Raw genomic sequence first — 18,284 nt, forward strand, 5'->3', positions numbered from 1 at the left:
CTCCACTCCACTTCAATTGAGTCTGAGCCTTAAGCTGCAATTCTCTCCGACATGATAACTACTTAATTATAAAATCCCAACCAACAATCTCCTATATTAGTCCGTCTGTCAAATACTATAAAATGTTACACTCTCGAACACGCAAGGCACCGCAATAACCTGCCATTTCCAATCCTTTGACAATTTAATTATAATATTCTAGCTGGCACGTTTGTCTGTAATACTGGATCGCAAAGCATTGATGTAATGTTAGCCAAAGTATAGGTCATCAACTCGTCATTGTCAACTGTCTACTGTGATAGACAGTATCTAAGTCACCATCGGTAGGCCTGGCACTGAGCCTAGCACTAATTTTGTAATTTATTTAATAAGGACCATTTTCACTAACAATTGTCATAGGTCCACCTCCGGCGCGAGCATCACAATGTACACAAAAACTTAAGAAGACCATCTTATTTTGACGAGTTGCTCCGAGTTTTGGAAAACAAGTTGAATTGGCTGCCCCTCAGCTCCCAGCTGTCACTTGAAAATCTTAACCAGTCATTTCAGGAAGACAGAAAGTCTGACAACCAGTCTTCCTAAGGAGTATCGAGTTATCCAAGTGGCCTGAGGAGGAGTAAATAGGAGTTGCTCCATCTAAAACATAATTGATCAAAAGCCATAAGCCATAGATGATGATGGACCACATTTACATCTACGTCATGTATAGTGGACCAAATATCGATTACGTAATTATTAGAGTGCACCTCATTTTTGCTACAAAGCATTGCACAACTTCGAACACAAAAACCATTCGAAACATTTCAAATTGCATTAACATGATCAAGCGGCCTTGCAATGCATTTTTATACAGTTCAATAAGATAAACTGCAGTGCACAATATAAAGGCAAAATTAATAGGTGTTGTTCGAGACACGTGTTCGTAGTACATGGAGGTACTTGATCAATCAGTGAATGTTGGAGCGAGTGCTTGCGAAATATAAACCTATGTACAAATGCTACGATTTTATTGGCCTTAAAATACTTATGAGGTTGTGTTTAAGCTTGTAATGGTTGTGTTGATTTCAAATTGTGGGCTATTTGGTAATTATGATATTTTTTTGAAGATGCAGGTCCTGAGTGATTCCTAGGTCAGCCGAAAATCACTTTGTCGGTTTTAGGAACTTTCACATAGCAGGCTGAAGCCTGGAAGATAGCGGTTTTACACTAACATGCTTGGGAGAGGCCGGAAAGCCGGCGTCCCCAAATGATACTCAGACGTTTTGAGAAAACTCTGCCATGCCCTTGCAAAGCTAGTGCTTCAACCTACTTACTTATCATAATGGGATCAAATAAAACTTTATGAAACAAGAAAAATATTTAATAAGAAAATTGACACGATATCAATAATACTATAAAACTGTTGACACTTCAATGAATGTGGCACCTCTATTTAAATCTGTATAATTAGGACTCGTAAGTGCAAGAGAAAAATTTAACCTTTGCAAATAGCTTCATAAGAGAATATGTATGTAGGTTTTATTGGTAAGATATATTCAGCAATAAGTATAGGAACGACTCTAAATAAAATTAGGATAAAGGCAGGATGATCATGATGATAATTATCTAATACTAGTTGTCGAATTATTATTAGTGGTGTTCATGTATTTGGCAGTATGTAAAGTAGCTTTAGTAGTCTGCCTCGTTGAAGATACAGTAGTTTTAACTGTGGTAAGATTGGTACTAATTTTCACTTTATTTTCAATGACTTTTTCAAATCTATTTGTTTTTGGTTTAGAGATTTGCACAGGTTTCATTTTCTGAAGTAACGTATTAGATATGATTACTTTATTGGTAGCCGTTACTGCAGTTATATTTTCTAGAAGTTTTGTTATGTTCGCTATTAAATCCTGTTTGCTTACTGTTATATTATTATTGGTATCATTTTTGACTTCTTTTGTAGTTAAGCTGATATTATTTATAACATTTCTATCATTTGTGTTAGTGACATTTCTGGTTTTCGTCCTATTTTCATAGTTCTTAGTGGAGTTATTTTGATTAGCTAATGTGGTAGCTGCAGTAACATTTTCATTTACTTTGACAGTAGTAGTTTTCACACTGCTGTAAGAATTGATTCTATCACCATATTTGTGAACAATCACAGAATCGTTCTTCAGTATATTTATTACTGTTTTATTTTCATGTTCACTTATTTCAAGCTCATCGCTATTATTAGTTTTCAGTGACATGCTTAATTTAGTTTTCCTTTCTGGGATCTTGTCTTCTAAAATATTTTTCTCTTGTTCATCATTGGAACCTATTTTGATTTGAATTACAATCTGGTTGCTCTCATTGGCGAGAACCTTCAAAATAATAGAATTCCGATCATTTCCATGGTTTCTCACATCTTTAACAGATCTTTTGAGTGGTAAGAGAGATAAGGTATCGTTCATGTTTATATCGACATAAGTTATTGTTGTTTCACGATCAACTTCTTCTGTTTTATTTAAAACTTTTAGTTCAGGGGTTGGCTCTGTGCGAGCTGGCTGTTCGGCATAATCTGTGCCTGTCGGCCACATTTCCACAAGTTTTCGTGGCGTGTACTGCCACATAACATTGAAATTGTTATTTGGGTAAATCTGGGTAGGTCTGTATGTTGGATATCCCATGGTTCTAAGGTCAGCTCTCTCTAGGCCGTAGCCAACCGATGCCGGAGGATTATCGAAAATCACATTTGAATACTGAAAATATTAATCAAATTGTGTATATTATTAAACATAGTATGACTTGCTCCCATGAAGGACTAACAGCCTTTTATTTAATACTTATTTTGCTGTTCCTTTTTTATTGACTTATTATCAACAAGCCCTATTAAATCATTATCTGACAATAAATCAAAGTCAACAACGACTTTGTTCTTTCTAAGAACTACTACAACATTTCTAACATCATTTCTACTCACCACAGTCTTGTCACCGTGAGTGGCGTCCCGCTCCAACGGCGGGGGATCGACGGTGGTCATGAGATAGCACATGCAACAGAATATGGCAACTGTTATAACACAGGCCACTGCGATGCACGCTTGAAACTTACCCATCGTGCTATGGAAGAGAACTTAGTATTAGATCTGTGTTTCAAGCAGTTTCGTCTAGATCTTAAAGTACCTACTTAGAAAATTTGTGCATATGGGTTATGGGTTTATCGTGTAAAATAAAAAGTATATGGAATTTTTCTAATATGCACAACGTGACTAAATAAGTAGATTTATTTTTATATCTCCCATCCTCCATTAGGTAATATAATTCTGTTGTCAAGAACTTACATGAAAGCTTCACTCACCTTTGTAAACGTGTACTTCAAAACTAATAAAATAAATAATATAAAATTAAAAGTTCTTCAAAAATAAAATCACCATCTAAGTGACAGCGTAAAACTGACATAAAACAGAAGTCAGAGACAATTATAATGTTGTAGTAGAGAAGAAATAAACAACCATAACCGGGTTAATTTCTATCACTATAGTTCGGCCATTCAGAGAATGCGTTCCTGACACGTCGCGATTGAACTGACGACGTAACTTTGCAATGGCGTTGCAGTTACGATAAAAATATTTTTGCTGGTTGTTTACCGTTTTAACAATTGAGGAGCATTAAAACAACATTATTATATCAATAATCAATGAATGTTATTACGTCGTCAGTTCAATCGCGACGTGTCAGGAACGCATTCTCTGAATGGCCGAACTATATATAAAATAGGTTACGATAAGTTAACCGTGAAAGCATGAACAAATGCATAGTCAGAATAATGAATTACTGAGATGCATTCACCACAGTACCAAATCACCTTCCATTTCACTCTACACACGAGTTGGTTTCCAAGACCAAAACTCAGTTACAGAAGCCAATTTCAGAGAAGTCTCACCAACTACGCCTGACTTGGTGCACAAAGCAAGAGTACCTCTATTCCATTTCCTAGGTCAAAGATTAAGAAGCACTGACGCGAATACTCACTTAGCAATATTTAGAATAGTAACTGTCCATCGTTCCGTGTGCCTTGGGACCTAGTTTGTGTAACAAGGCCAAGAAAACTGTTGTGTGCCTAGATTTAGGATCTCATTAATTGGTGTCAATTTTTGTGAGGAACAATTCTAATACCCCAAAGATAAATCTAAAAAAATGATGTAGTCAAGAATTGCTATCACTTGACTACTGTTTCCAATTGTACGAACTTTCACAATGCAACATGAACATAATAAATAAAAATGCTTCAATTTTATTCAACAACTTTATTTGAACATAACCATATTACCGACTGCGGTAAAACGCAGATTAGACCACATTTCTGCTTCTGTTGAAGATCTCGCTAAAGTCAATATACATTTCTGGAGGCTGAAACACGATATACCTACCTTTATAGAAATCAGAAGGTAAAGGAAAAATAATAAAAGCAGTTAAATTTTCAAGTTTTGCACACATTTCTAAAACCTTAAACTTTCTAATACATACATTTTAAACTACTCTATTCACCGTCCAACAAGTATTTTATTAAAAGTGCAAAATATCTTAATCTCGTGGCAACTACTTCACGCACTCGGATAAGAAGTCTTTCTCGATAAATGAGCCATTTATCACTGAAAAAAATTACAAATCGGACTAGTAGCTCCCGAGATCAGAGCAAAAAACTCTTCGGTTTTAAAATATAAAGTATCTAGGTATAAAATCTTACCAACTGATCACGACTTGCTTGAACACCTTCCCTGTTCGTCTTCATCATACTAGCTGCCTTATCAGAGAGGTGCAGCAGACCAGGGTCGACCACAGTCATCAGGTACAGGAACGTGGAGAACAGGGCCACTAATAGGCAAGAATATACCAGAAAATAGAGGATGTATCGCATTTTCGCTTAGCTGTCAAGAAAAAGTAAAAAAAAATTCAAGAAGAAGGATTGTGTTAAAGATGATTTGGGTAATAAGGATGATACTTGAAAATAATAGGTCTCAGCTATCATTCACCCATCTTTGGCCGTCGTTATGGGAAGTCAGTAGGCAGAATCTCTTACAAGTCTTACAAAGGACCAGGTAATTGGGTGATGGAGGTCAGAAAGGCAGTCGCTCTATGTAATATTCTAGTATTCAGTTAGATCCGGATAAGACTGGAAGTCAACCCCACGTTATTTTGAAAAAGGCTCTAAGTAGATGATGAATGAATGACAGAAAGTAAAGAAGTTGAACAAAATGTAATGGAAAGAAGCCGGTTATTGATAATGAAAGGAGCAGGGCGCAGGATTAACACTTATAACAAATAATAGCGCTCTTGGAGGCATCAAAAACAAACCTTAAATTCTAAATAAATGCTATTCGTAATAACTATCCTGACACTCGCGTTAAATCAGTAATTCTGTAATTCTTGCTTAATTAAATTATTAAATTGACGGCTTCATCAATATTTCAACGTCGAACATAAACTAAAAAAAAGAAACTATTGTAAAATAGGTATTAAATACTTCTTGCTCGTTTACTATAAAGATAAACACATACTTGTCTATGTTAGCAAAGAGGTTAGCGTAGTGTTGAAACTTCGAAGTGGGGAAACTGCGTTCGCCACTCTCTTTAAAGACTTCCTGATCCAGACCATTTAGCAATAATATAAGATTTATACTGCATTTCTAATACATTTTACAATATTATGCTCACTTTTATAAGGATGTATGTATATAACTAGAACCTTTCGTTTTTTCCTTGTGCTAACGTTCATTGATGAGTTCGAAAGCATCATTGACAATTATTCTTCTATAAATATAGTAAAAAAAGTTTAAAAAATAAATAATAAAGTGACAGTGTCATTTTTGTACAAGCGTGATTTTTTCCATGAAAATGTTCTCGAATTCAATAAATTGATAAACCAATAATCAATACCTGAAATATTTACTCTTTAGGGGTAAGAAAAAGTACGTAAGTAACGCATACATTAATAAAGATAATGTAGGGCTTTATCTCAGAAACTATCCTCAGTTATAATGGATGCATTAAGCGAGTGGAGCCGCAAGCAAAAGCTTCTCTACCTGACCAGTTTCTTGAATATAATTCTACACACCCTGTCCAAATAGAGTTACTTTTATGTTGAAATATTTTGTCTTATTATAGCCAAAGAAGAAAAGATTTTCATAATAACCTCAACTCAAAATAATGTACCTTTTTCCAGTAATGACAAAGGTATCAGCAAGACCCAGTATAACCGATTCGGAATTAGGATCCGAAATCCGATCCAACCGCAGCAGCAAGTTAGGTGCAATTCTCTGCCCAACAGTTTGTGCACTTCTTCTAGTGTGCATCTTTGCAGTTTCCTTCATTGGCACCAAGCTGGCTTATGACCAATATGATGCGTTCTGCTCCGGTCGGCGGTTTGATGTCGCCAAGCTTTATATCTTCCCTAATTTCACTATAAAGGCTCGCCCTGTACCTTTACAGTTATAGTCGTGTTGGTTGATTAATAAAAGTGTTTGTCTGTATTATGGTCTCTTCATTGTCATGATCATGTTGCCATGTGTATGTCTTCCTCTAATAAGCTCCAACCACCCGGTCTTGGTCCACATCCATCGACTGGCTTCGCCGTCTTGAAATGGTATGCCAACAAAAATTCCAGTACCTTGAGTCAAAGTTTCAATTTTGACGCCCCATTTTAATTTGATAAAGTTTAAAAGACCTCTACTGATTATTCACAAAACTATTCACAAAAATATCACGCACTGATTTGTAACGACATCTATCGCAATTGCTGTGTACTTTTACAGTACCTAGACGTCACATACTTCGCGTTTTAGCGAGTGCAAGAGGGAAAGCGTTTTCCTTGAAACGAATGCTACTATGCACGCTAGATGGCGCTACTAATATGGTGAAGATGAAAATCTGTTTTCTCAGGTGCGTTGAAAAGGCTGCTTGATAAAATGTTAACCATGTTAAGGCTTTGTTTTTAGGTAGAGAGTATATTTTTTTCTGGTAATGTAGAGTTTTGAACGTAAACTAGAAATTGTAGTGGGTAACTAATTATCTAAATTCTTTTTACATAAGAAAAATCTAGCTACATTACGTTGTATAGTTTTGTGGAAAATTGTCCACATGAGTACCTATAGTATTAAAGTATAAGTCTCTAAGAATATAGTCGAAATTCTTCATTTTAGAACAAATTAAACTACATTGAGTTAAAACTGAAACATTAAACATAATTCTGGGATTTTCTCTTTAATAGAACCTTATATCAAGTTCGCATTTTCACAGCAATTTCCCTACAAGGTATTCGAACGCCCACACAATTTTCAGTCCAACATTTTTGCTCTGGCAACGTGTTATCTGACAGAAAACAAAATGGGCGGCCGCAAGTCGTCGTTTTAATAGTTTCAGTAGAAATTTTCCTAACATTTTATTGTAATAACATTTCCATTTTTTACCTACGGCTCAGTTTGTTTGTGCTAGTGTTTTTTCCTTCGAAGTTTTTGTCATATTATGTGAGTATTTTGCTTGTTTTGCTTTACGAGTTTTGTTGTAAAGATGTATCGATTCTGTGAAATGTACTAAAGGCCAATGTCAGCCAGTCTTGCGAGGGTTAGAACCGTGCATTCATAGAATTAACGTTACAACTCTATGATGTTTTTTTGTTTTATTCGTTTGGGAAAGTGGGGAGGTTTTTCGTTCCTAAACCGGTTGTAAGGATTTAAATGGTTGCCTTATTCGCTTAAGATTATGAAGGGAAGTAAATATTAAAGTATGTCTAATTTATAATTAAGAAAATGCCTTATTTTTTAGGGCTTATATTTTATTTATACAAAAATAGGTAGTCATAATTATACTCGTTTACTAGTACCTACTCGCGTACTAGTTTGAACGAATATAATGCGGTCGTTTATTTAAATTATTAATTGAAAAAATCGTTATTATTGTTTTCTTTTTCATCAAAATGTAGTGTGAATGTATTTTCCAATACGTCCGTTCATAATGATATTAATATTTTTTTGTATTTCAAATGATCAGACAACATGGTCCATTATTAATTATCGTAAAGAATTCTCCATCTTTCTTCGTCTTACAAGTATTTTTCTACCATTTTGGTAGCCATATTTACATTAAAACAACAACCTTTCCCCACTGTGAATTCTTGTTGGAACTTTGTAAAAGTCCCGTTAGTCCTCAAGTTTTGTCTTCAAGCAATTTTTTTGACTTTATAACTGACTGATTTATAATTTTGACTATCTTTATAAGATTAAAAGAAACTCATATTTTCGTGAGAAAAGCTTAATTTACTTTTCCCAAATTATGTAAAAAAAATGTCAATTCGGCCAGAGGCCTATTTACAAGGCGATACTTGGCCAAAAATATATAAATAGTTAACAAAGTTGGAATCCACTTCTTGCCTCTGTTTTACCGTAGAAATTACGTGTATCAGGCAGACACGAGGAATATTACTTTTATGATGCATTTATTATGATACCAAGATTGCATTTTGTTAGCACAGTAAATATGATCTACCCATCTCCACATGTATACATTATTTTATCTTATGTGGGGTTGTTATTAAACAAATGGCTGAATTGTTAAATATAACCTCACTTGGTGATTATTTGAAACCAAAATTAAGATTGAAACAACAAATCATACACAAAAATTAAATGATAGGTATTTTGCACTTAATGCTATTTCGAAAAAGTATTATTTTAGTTATTTACACCTGTTTTTGTTAACACACCTTTATATAACGTTAAAAATTAGAAATTGCCAAAATACAACTAAACGCTATTGTTGCAATTGGACAAAAGTTTTTCATGTGAACAAAACACCGTATTTTTCTAACTTACGTAAGCTCCCATATCTCTCCATTACACAAGTACACAGCTTCCACCTTTTGGCACGGTACCCTAAAACATAGTTACGTCATCGGCTTGCTACCTTTGTAGCTAGACCTCATTTCTCCGACCTCATCACGTCTTCCCGTATGCATGAAGCAAACATTATATAAGTAGCGTTCCCTCTAGCTAGCCTTTTCTGTTCTTTTTAGGGTTCCGGACCTCGAAAGGAAAAAACGGAACCCTTATAGGATCACTTTGTTGTCCGTCTGTCTGTCTGTCTGTCTGTCTGTCTGTCTGTCTGTCTGTCTGTCTGTCTGTCTGTCTGTCTGTCTGTCTGTCAAGACCCTTTATCTTAAGAACGCGTGGACGTATCAAGCTGAAATTCACATGAAATACTCGGGTCTATTGCCCCTTTAAGCTGTGAAAATATCAAGCTTCTAAGCCAAGCCAATCAAAAGATACAACCGATTATGTCGATATTTTCAACAAATTCTCGACACTCGCAAAGGAATCAAAACCTACAGGGTACTTCCCGTAAACTCAGAATTTTGAAATTTGGCATGAAGCATTGTTATATAATGCAAATATAGGAAAAATTGCGAAAATCTCATTTTTTTTGTTATATAATATAATAAAAATATTTTAATAAAATGAAACTTACTACCTTATTTCTCACGAACGAATAAAGGTACCAAATTGAAATTTATACCAAATACCTAGGTCTATTGTCCCTTTAAGTAATGAAAAAATCAAACTTCTAAGTTAACGCGATCAAAAGATACAGCAGTTTTACTGACACCTTAGACGAATTTCCGTCACACGCTAGGGAATCAAAACCTACAAGGTACTTCCCGTGAACTCAGAATCTTGAAATTCGGCACGAAGCAACGTTATATAGTACAGATAAAGGAAAAATTGCGAAAATGATAAATTTGAAGTTACATAAAATATTAAAATATTATTTTTGCTTACATGACATAAAATATTTTTTTAATAATTATAAACTTACTACCTACCCTTTTTCACATGAACGCGTAGAGATATTAAAGTTTTGAATAAAAAGTGAAATTTATATCAAACACTTCTTAAATATAATGGCCTCTAAACTGTTTAAAATTTTAAATCATTCAAAGGTCATTGGGCACCTTAGTATGAAAACCATACCCACGGCGGATACGAACGAAATATAGCACAGTATAATGATAAAGGCTCTGATTTACTATGGCATTAGTCGCATCAATGTGAACCATGGGAATCTAGAGAAAATCAGGTATAAACATCAAATATTTTCCTCATTTCAATGGGGAATTTAAACGACCAAGTTTGATGGATTTGGGAAATCATTTATTTGTAGTGAAAGAGTATACTTGCCGTTTATTTCCATTGTCATCAGGTCAGGATCTGATGATGGAAATCCTGAGAAATCGAGGGCAACTATCAGAAATTGTAGGCATGCATAGGATTAAAACTTGATTCTTAGATGTATGTCTGGTGATACTATCAAACAGTGAAGGTTTAGAGCTTATCTGATGATGGAGATGTGAGAAAGTCGAGAGAACTCGGTATGTTTTAGTTACGTCGTGTTTGGGCCGATGCATATAAATAAACAGTTTTCTTGTTGTTTTTAGAAGTTGTATTTTTTTTTGTAAAAAGTTTTTATTTTTAACTTTTGTGAAAAGTTCTCGTCAATACGAATAAAATAAGCCCAAACACGTGGTAGTTGCAACATACCGTTCGGGAGTTCCCTTGACTCTCTGTAGTCTCCATAATCAAATCAGCTCCAAACCTTCACTGTTTACCAGTACCCTCAAAAATACACTCACATGTCTGGTTATGACTCGATGCGTGCCTACAATATTCAAGAGTTGCCCTCGATTTCTCAGGGTTTCCAGATCCTCATCAGATCCTGGTCATCCGGATTGGCACCTTCCTTCTTTATGAAAAGTCTTTAACAATAAAAACTAGCATTGCAACCTGTACAATCCTCTGAAACTGCTTGTCTTTTATATTTTTCAAACGATCCTGGACATTCGTCTCCATGGAATTTTAATAAAATATTTATATTCAAAGAAACGTCATACCATTCTCCACGATTTAAAACTACTTTGATTCATGTCCGCCACTTTTTACAAAGCGGGTCAGATATGCCCCATGACCTTTAAGACATAATTAGTTATTTTCAATCAGATTTCTGAATGATGACTATAAAATGTTGTATATAAATAACTTCAATAAAATAACTTTTACAAGGTACTGGCCTACTATTTTAATTATATTACAAAATAAAAAATATTAACTATTTTGACTCCTTCCTCCTTCCTTTCCTTCTCCGTGTGAGAGGAGGCCTGTGCCCAGCAGTGGGACGATAAATAGGCTGTAACTAACTAACTAACTAACTATTTTGACTCTCACGAAATTACCATAACTATGATTGTTCTAAACTGAACGGTTGACGCGAAACTCACTTTTTATATATACAGCATTTGTACGGAACCCTCGGTGCGCGAGTCCGACTCGCACTTGGCCGGTTTTTTTTTTAAAATATGACCTACTTTTTACTGCCTTTTTTTGCTTTTTTGTTGACTTCTCGTTAAGAAGACAAAGGTAACATTCGAATGTAGATTTGAACAGAGAATGAAGATGTACGGTCATTGTACGGTTGTGAAGGTATCTACTGACGTTCGTAAAAATGTCACTCACACACGCATATGCATTGATGAGCTTTTACCGGTGCTACCGGTGTGTCAGTACTGAATGTCGTGCATCGAGCACATGCGTGTGTGATTGTCATTTTTACGAACTTTAATACGTAGCTTCTCTGTTTGCATGGGAATATATTTAAACTGTGGTTCGAATGAGACATCTCTGTTGGGTTTCAATCGCATCATTAGTTCTGTTAATTTGTTCTTGAGCAGTTTTTTACTTACTTAAGTGCTATTGTTACTCAGATGGAAGTAATTACGGTCGTTTATACTTTTCCATTGTTAATTAATTAATTGATTTAGCATCAGTTCATACACGCATTCTTGCTGAACCGATAAAGATTGCACAATAACTCAGAACATGTAAAGGTCCGCAAATACCCTTGGTGTGCAAACACGTGCTAGCTTTGGACTCGGGCCCAGAAGCATGCACATTTTTGGTGCGAGCAATCGTGTTAGAATTTCGCCATAACACCAAATAAAAAAAGAAAACTAATTATATCGAGTTACATACAAAATCTTTCTCTTTAAATTGGATGCAAAATAAAGAAGAACTCAACCCACAAAGTCTAAACCAGACATGTAAGCTTAACATTATCGACCCTCCCATTTCGGGACAGATATAAAATGACACTCCACCGATATCGGTTGGAAACTAGCCAAAAGAGACGCCAGAAACGGGTTAAACCTCTGCATAAATTGGGATACATAGAATATCTTTCAAGATGGTGCAAGTTGGATCGATATGACAGTCTTCGATGTTATCCCTGAAGATATAAAGGCCTATTTATCTTCACGTACTTTAGAGCTTCGTTCTTTCATACGTTAAGTACCTACAGACGAAAAGAGCCTCTCTTAACTTTTATGCATACTCTTCTTACATATATCTTTTGAAAGTGAAGTATCCCGGATTTTGTCGAACAAGGTCAAAGTTTTTGACCTGCTTTAAAAGACGGAATGAAAGCTCCACGTTAAACACTGGTCACCTGGAACCATTTAAACTGAAAGCAGACCCTAGCTAGACAGATGATGATTATATTTACTTTTAACGTACAGGCGCCAGCAACCAGCCCAAATGTGTAACATTTTACCAATCGAACATTAATCTTACACTACTATGATAAGGTTGGACTATTGAAGAAGTTAGACGAATTGAGGTAGGTTGATGTGCTATCTGTCCAGAACATGCATTACAACGTGCTCAGCTCTCGTCTCGCCATTGGGTATGACGAGGTGCATACCTACGGCGCACTGAAATGCAAAAGTTCATAATTTTTCTAATGAGGCTTTTTTTTCTTATAAAGGCTGTGTTTGGAGACTCTTTGTAAAATCTAGTAATAAATACTAGATTTTACAAAGAGTCTCCAAACACAGCCTTTACTTGGTTGTCCTTACTAAGATTATTAATGAAAAACGAAGTCTTTCAATCCTGTCTGCCTGTCTGTATGGTGTTTCCGCCAAAACTACTGAACCGATTAAATTAAATTTCGGACAGTCGAGACCTAGAGCCTGAAAATGGACAAAGCTTTTATTTATCCAGGTGTGGAAATTAGTTTCTCGAGGATCAGCCAGTGAAATATACACTTTAGAGACTGAGACATAACACTTAGAAACCCTTTATTGGTCTTTATCAGTCTATTTTTAATTAGATGCATCACAAATAATGAAAATAAAGATAACATCTCTATGAAAGAAATCATTGTGTACAAAGATAACTTATTGCATCTTTTTCTACAGTTTTTTTACTTTAAATATCGAAAGGCCTTGTACTCCCTTCCAAAGCATTGATTTAGCTAGCCTGTAACCATTTTGTATATTTGGACTGAATAAAAAAATAAAAAATAAATGTACCTCCTATAAATAGATATTCATAATCACTTACCATCTGACCATCTGACGCACACAGATACAAACACCCATACATAAGCAACAAGCTTATACAAACTGACCTATTTCCCCATTTCACCTGGGATGCGTTGTGACGTCATTTCACAACGTCACTGGTGACACACTGGCCTATATTTCCCGGGGGGAGGGGCAAGGGGCTCGTCCCATTCAGGTTTAATCCATGCACATGGACAGTGCCTATTTTTAGCCTACTACTTCATTCACTGAATGTCAGTACAGGGGCCCGATTCTCCTAATTTTACTTAAGCGACCTTCGATTGACGTTCGACTCGATTCGACTGAGATCCAATCCCGACTCGATTACTATTGAAGCGTATGTGGCATTCCGCTATTTTTTCTTTGAAATAAACGTTTTTATTCTTTTCTGTCATTCAATAATGAATCATTTTGTCTGCAAATGTTTTACGATTGCAAAATGATTGCACGGCAAACTACCGTATAGACCAAAATTACCAAAATAGCATACCAATCGCACACCAATCAAATGTCAATCGAATACGATTGGTCTTTTATTAGTAGCAGAATGCCCGATATGGTTAAAACTGCTATTACGATCGTATTGCGATTCGATTACTATTCGATTTTGACATTATTAACTTAGGAGAATCGGGCCCCTGATGTATTGGTGGCCTATTTACGGTGTAATTAGATATTGGTGTTGTGATGTGACCTTGCGTTTGAGCTTTGATTTGGGTTGCTGTGTGTTTTGTGGGAGGATTAAGGTCTTATCTGGAAGTGGGGAGTAAATTTGTAGAGTCTGTTTTCGGGATTGCAACTAAGAGCTATTAGTTCAGGTTGTATATTTTGTATATTATTCCGAGTCAGAGGCCGTTAGGTGGATATGAAAAAACTCTGACACTAGGGCTTGTTAGGTGATTAATTCATTCTATAGGAAGAATATGAAAACAAATATTATTCCTATGCTTAATTGGCCATTCTCTTCTGCTACTGGACATTATTTTGAGACTTATAACATGTGTTTTTTTTTATTTCCCCTTTTGGCATCCGGATAATGAATGATGTTTTGTGCTTCGATTTAGAATCTATTTCGTAGCTGGCAGCTTGAACATAAATAGGACTGTCAATACGCCTTATTTTTTTTTTAGGTATTAATTTAAAATGTTCACGTTATCCTGAAACAAAGCGATGGATAAGGCCTTTCACACTGGCCTATAGCCTACTACCCCCATTAATGAAACACCACAACCCTCTCATTAAATATGTACACCATAATACCATGGGAAATAATAGCTGCTATAAAATTTTCCTTTACATCGTTATTATGGAAAACATAGTCATTTTTATGGTGTCAAATATTTCTTTCAAAGTACAAGTATTTTGGTAGTAAAACAATAATACTTACATTATTTTTCAGACAAAAGTGAATTTAGCTCGTTTTTTCAGCTTTCTTGTAATATTAGAAGCAACAGTTTTGATAGAATATTGCTATTTACGTTTCACAGGCGTTATATCGTCATCGTTTCAGAAACATGCAAATGTCGTCAATAAACCTAGCATATTATTTTAGTAAGGTTCCTATTTACTTTTTTATAATTACACATAGTGAGAGTTTCGTTTTTCATCCTACCAGAATAACTTTTATTTTTTTATAGGCACACCCTAATTGCAAATTACAGTATACGCCAAATGAGGCATACACAAAAAAAATACACAATATCAATTTATTTTAGATGTACCTCTATAATTGACGAGCCATTATTTATTATTAAACGGTATTTGTGAAATTGCCACCTGGGTAAATAAATAGACGGGTCAACGTTTTCTGATATTCTAGGTTACAAGGAAAATATGTAAAAAAGTAAATTAAATAGATAAATATTTTAGATGTTTATCTAATTCTAAGATACACTTTCTAAAATCAAGCAATTAAGGACAACACATACTTTCAAATCTTAGAAATGCATTTTTTTACATTTGATTTCATCACGCATATTTTAGTTAAATGTTTTAAGTTATTCCATTGCATTTAGCTGATTTTGCTATCATATGCCTGATTTCCATTAAAACATGATGATTTGTGCTTACACAATCTTTAATCTTAATAAGTCAAATCTATCAAGTTCGAAAAATGATACTGAAACCTGTATCAATCTCTAGAGTTATTGGGTTCCCTAGGGTTGAGTATAGTTAAAGATTTCTTTAAAATTTGACTATTTGTTTAAACAAACAACAAGTGAGCATGGTAATTTGGCGGTCTTTTTGGAAATACCATGTAAAAGGCAGAGTAAGGGTGGTTTTTTTTTTCCGACGTTAAAAATCATCAAATGACCCCTCCCGCTGTGGGTTAGCAGCGGTGAGGGAGTGTCAGACTCTTACTGACTAAAAACCGTCGTGTTCCGTCATAGGCCTTTTATGTACCAGGGCCGCGGTATCTCTTTCGAACAACCCGCAGCAAGAGTAAGGGTGGACATAAAGAATCAGGTTTCCGGTACAGACAAACCTGTACGGGTAGGTACCGATCAGTGCAGGTATAATATTTCAATACAATCCTATTCACTCACTTATAAAGAAACAGGTAAGTTCAAACAGGTAAACAACCTGTTTCTTTGTTTGGTTTGTCTGTACCGGAAACCTGTTTCTTTATGTAAGCACCCTAAGCCTTAATTATTAGTAACCTGAAAAGCTCAAAATCAAAATCTGATACCATTTAAAAATGACCCTAGATATTATCTGCCATCCTGCTCTCATTTATACTTTTTAGTCGAAAATTATTTTAAACGATGCTCCACAGTTACTCCAAAAAAAAAAAACAATGGGATGGAAGAACTGGCCATTTGATTAACACCAAAACGCTGCTTATCTTTCTTTTATTGCAAACGGTGGATTATGGTTTTTTTTTTTCTTTTTAAAATGGGGCACAATGCTTTTGCTAATATTAACATTACAGTAATTAACGTGAAATTAAGATTTTATCAATTAAAATACAACACAGTAACTGCAAAATTCCATTCATATTTTTTCGATATTGTCCTCCGGGGTCATATTGTAATACATTTATTTTAAGTAAGGCGATGTTAGATAATAATTGCATCGATTCTGACCTTGCCCTTTCTTTTTTGTGCCTAACTCAAAATTATCATAAAAGCTTTCAAGATAATCCAAGAACATTTGATTGGCTATGCCATAAACCTTAAACTGCCTTCTATTTCTTCCCATAATAAACCCATTTACTAAACGCTAACTTGTAAATAATTCGTCACGAACAAAGTTCCTCAAGTTCAATGATAATTTTCTTTGTAATATTTTTTGTAACAAATTGCGTTGCGTTTGAAGCAGGCACGACATCGGCTTGCTTTGACAATGTGCTATTAATCTATTTTAGGATATCATTACTAGTTTCAATGTCTTTTTGCTTTGATAGAGTTGTAAGAATAGAATATTTTTTGGGCCTGTATCATAATGATACTTACTTTTTTTGGATATGTGACGAATAGGTCTAAGAATTTGACGCACCTTAGTGACTGGTCATAAAATACGCCAATTTTTTTTCAAAAGCCTCATAGTCAAAATAGTATGTAGGCATTTTATCCATATATGAAAAGCAGTTTCCTGAGACAAGGGCGAAACTGTGTAGATGCACAAGCTAGTTTTTTTACTATAATTGAATCGAAAGAACGTGTTCTAATTAATTAGTAGTTACTGTCTATAAAATTGCTATCATCAACTGGATCAATGTCATTTTATGCACCTTCTGCTTGTAATTGCTTCTAATGACACCAACCATTATGATTGACCTTGAGAAATTCCTTATTTATTGACGAGCAGTAGTAAAGTCATTACAAATTATGATCAGTTCAATCTTCTTTACTATCTTAACAAGAACTTCTGGCACTTTTACAGCCTATTAACTTCGTCAAGACCAAATATTGGTATTCCATCATGGTAAAACTTCCAGTTTATGATAATCGTAATTTTTATAAGATTATTTTACGGCTCAGATTTATTAAGACCTTGAGAAACCAGTTGTAGAAGTAATAATTATTGACGTAAATAATAATACAAAAACGAAACATTTACATTGGAATTATATTGAGGAAGAAGATGGGGACACTGACTTAATAAAAAAACACCTACTGTATATTAAAATAAAGTTTCAAATAAGTATGTTCACTCTCAGTAGATTTTATATAGGTACTAAAGTTTCAAATGCGAACAAGGCGTGGGTTCAAACTGATGTCAAAACTGCATTAGGACAGCCTACACAACTTAACCAACTTCGATACTTCAAAAAAATACTCTAAAACGATATAGATAAAGTGCATAATCCAATAAATAAAAGTTTGAAGGCTATAGTGCGATGCATCTTAACCGCGTTCAGTCACTGTTGGATGTTCAAAGCGAACAGTCGCGTCACTTGTTGAAAAAAAATTCTCGCGTACAGTTTTAAATATTTGTGTGTCAATAAACTTTTGAAGTTACTCTGTGAGTGAGACAGTGCTAGTGATTCTTCCTAAAGGATATTTACTTCTCCACCCTGGATTTCAATTTTGATGGTGAGAATATTTTCTTGAATACTCCGCAGATCTTAAACATTAGTAGCGATCAAATCATTCAACGCTACATGCAAGTTTGTTGCATAGATACGAGTTGTATTAAGCAAATAAATACAGTCAAACGTATTACAGCAATTAGTTTTAGCATTAACATCAAGTGCCAATAGCGTAACAGTTTGTATAACTGTATTTTATACTTGCTTATCGTCCATATCAATAACTTGCGACCTTGTTTGCCCAAGGATAGTTTCAGTTGGTTTATCAATAGGAGTATTAGAGTTAATGTCTCGACGGTTGTTACTTTAAACCGTCTTGGATTCGTGACTTCCCTCAATTGATCAGT

At 34.9% G+C, this 18,284-nt stretch overlaps 2 protein-coding genes and 2 long non-coding RNA genes across 5 annotated transcripts in view; 2 read left to right on the forward strand and 2 right to left on the reverse strand.

The window, feature by feature from the left end:
- Positions 1 to 1,436: 1,436 nt before the first annotated feature.
- Positions 1,437 to 3,066, reverse strand: LOC124631983 (serum factor response D-like). Its single transcript, XM_047166637.1, has 2 exons — positions 2,942 to 3,066; positions 1,437 to 2,720 (listed from the first exon to the last, which is right to left on the reverse strand). Exons 1-2 carry the CDS (start codon positions 3,011 to 3,013, stop codon positions 1,602 to 1,604), a joined length of 1,191 nt encoding a protein of 396 aa, XP_047022593.1. The 5' UTR covers positions 3,014 to 3,066; the 3' UTR covers positions 1,437 to 1,601.
- A 1,186-nt stretch (positions 3,067 to 4,252) lies between these two features.
- LOC124631898 lies at positions 4,253 to 6,359 on the reverse strand. Its single transcript, XR_006984553.1, has 3 exons — positions 6,173 to 6,359; positions 4,708 to 4,888; positions 4,253 to 4,370 (listed from the first exon to the last, which is right to left on the reverse strand). It is a non-coding gene; the product is annotated as an uncharacterized LOC124631898 (long non-coding RNA).
- Positions 5,826 to 6,489, forward strand: LOC124631899. Its single transcript, XR_006984554.1, has 2 exons — positions 5,826 to 5,928; positions 6,183 to 6,489. It is a non-coding gene; the product is annotated as an uncharacterized LOC124631899 (long non-coding RNA).
- Positions 6,490 to 7,338: 849 nt separating this feature from the next.
- LOC124631877 (protein GDAP2 homolog) overlaps positions 7,339 to 18,284 on the forward strand; it is a 119,941-nt gene continuing 108,995 nt past the window's right edge. Inside the window, exon 1 of one of the 2 annotated variants that reach the window (XM_047166513.1) lies at positions 7,339 to 7,482. The gene's annotated coding sequence lies outside the window, so the exon portion shown is untranslated. Of the gene's footprint in view, positions 7,483 to 17,760; positions 17,942 to 18,284 lie in introns of those variants that run through there. The other variant, XM_047166512.1, reaches the window with a different exon arrangement.

The sequence above is a fragment of the Helicoverpa zea genome, chromosome 7, assembly GCF_022581195.2.
Source record: "Helicoverpa zea isolate HzStark_Cry1AcR chromosome 7, ilHelZeax1.1, whole genome shotgun sequence".
Classification (NCBI taxonomy): domain Eukaryota; kingdom Metazoa; phylum Arthropoda; class Insecta; order Lepidoptera; family Noctuidae; genus Helicoverpa; species Helicoverpa zea.

What these genes read in the sequence shown, in the direction of transcription:
- LOC124631983 (XM_047166637.1), bottom strand. Translation starts at nt 3,013, where the DNA reads ATGTGCTATCTCATGACCACCGTCGATCCCCCGCCGTTGGAGCGGGAC. An exon ending in CTCACGGTGACAAGACTGTG is followed by an intron (nt 2,721 to 2,941) that starts GTGAGTAGAAAT and finishes TAATATTTTCAG; the next exon opens with TATTCAAATGTGATTTTCGA.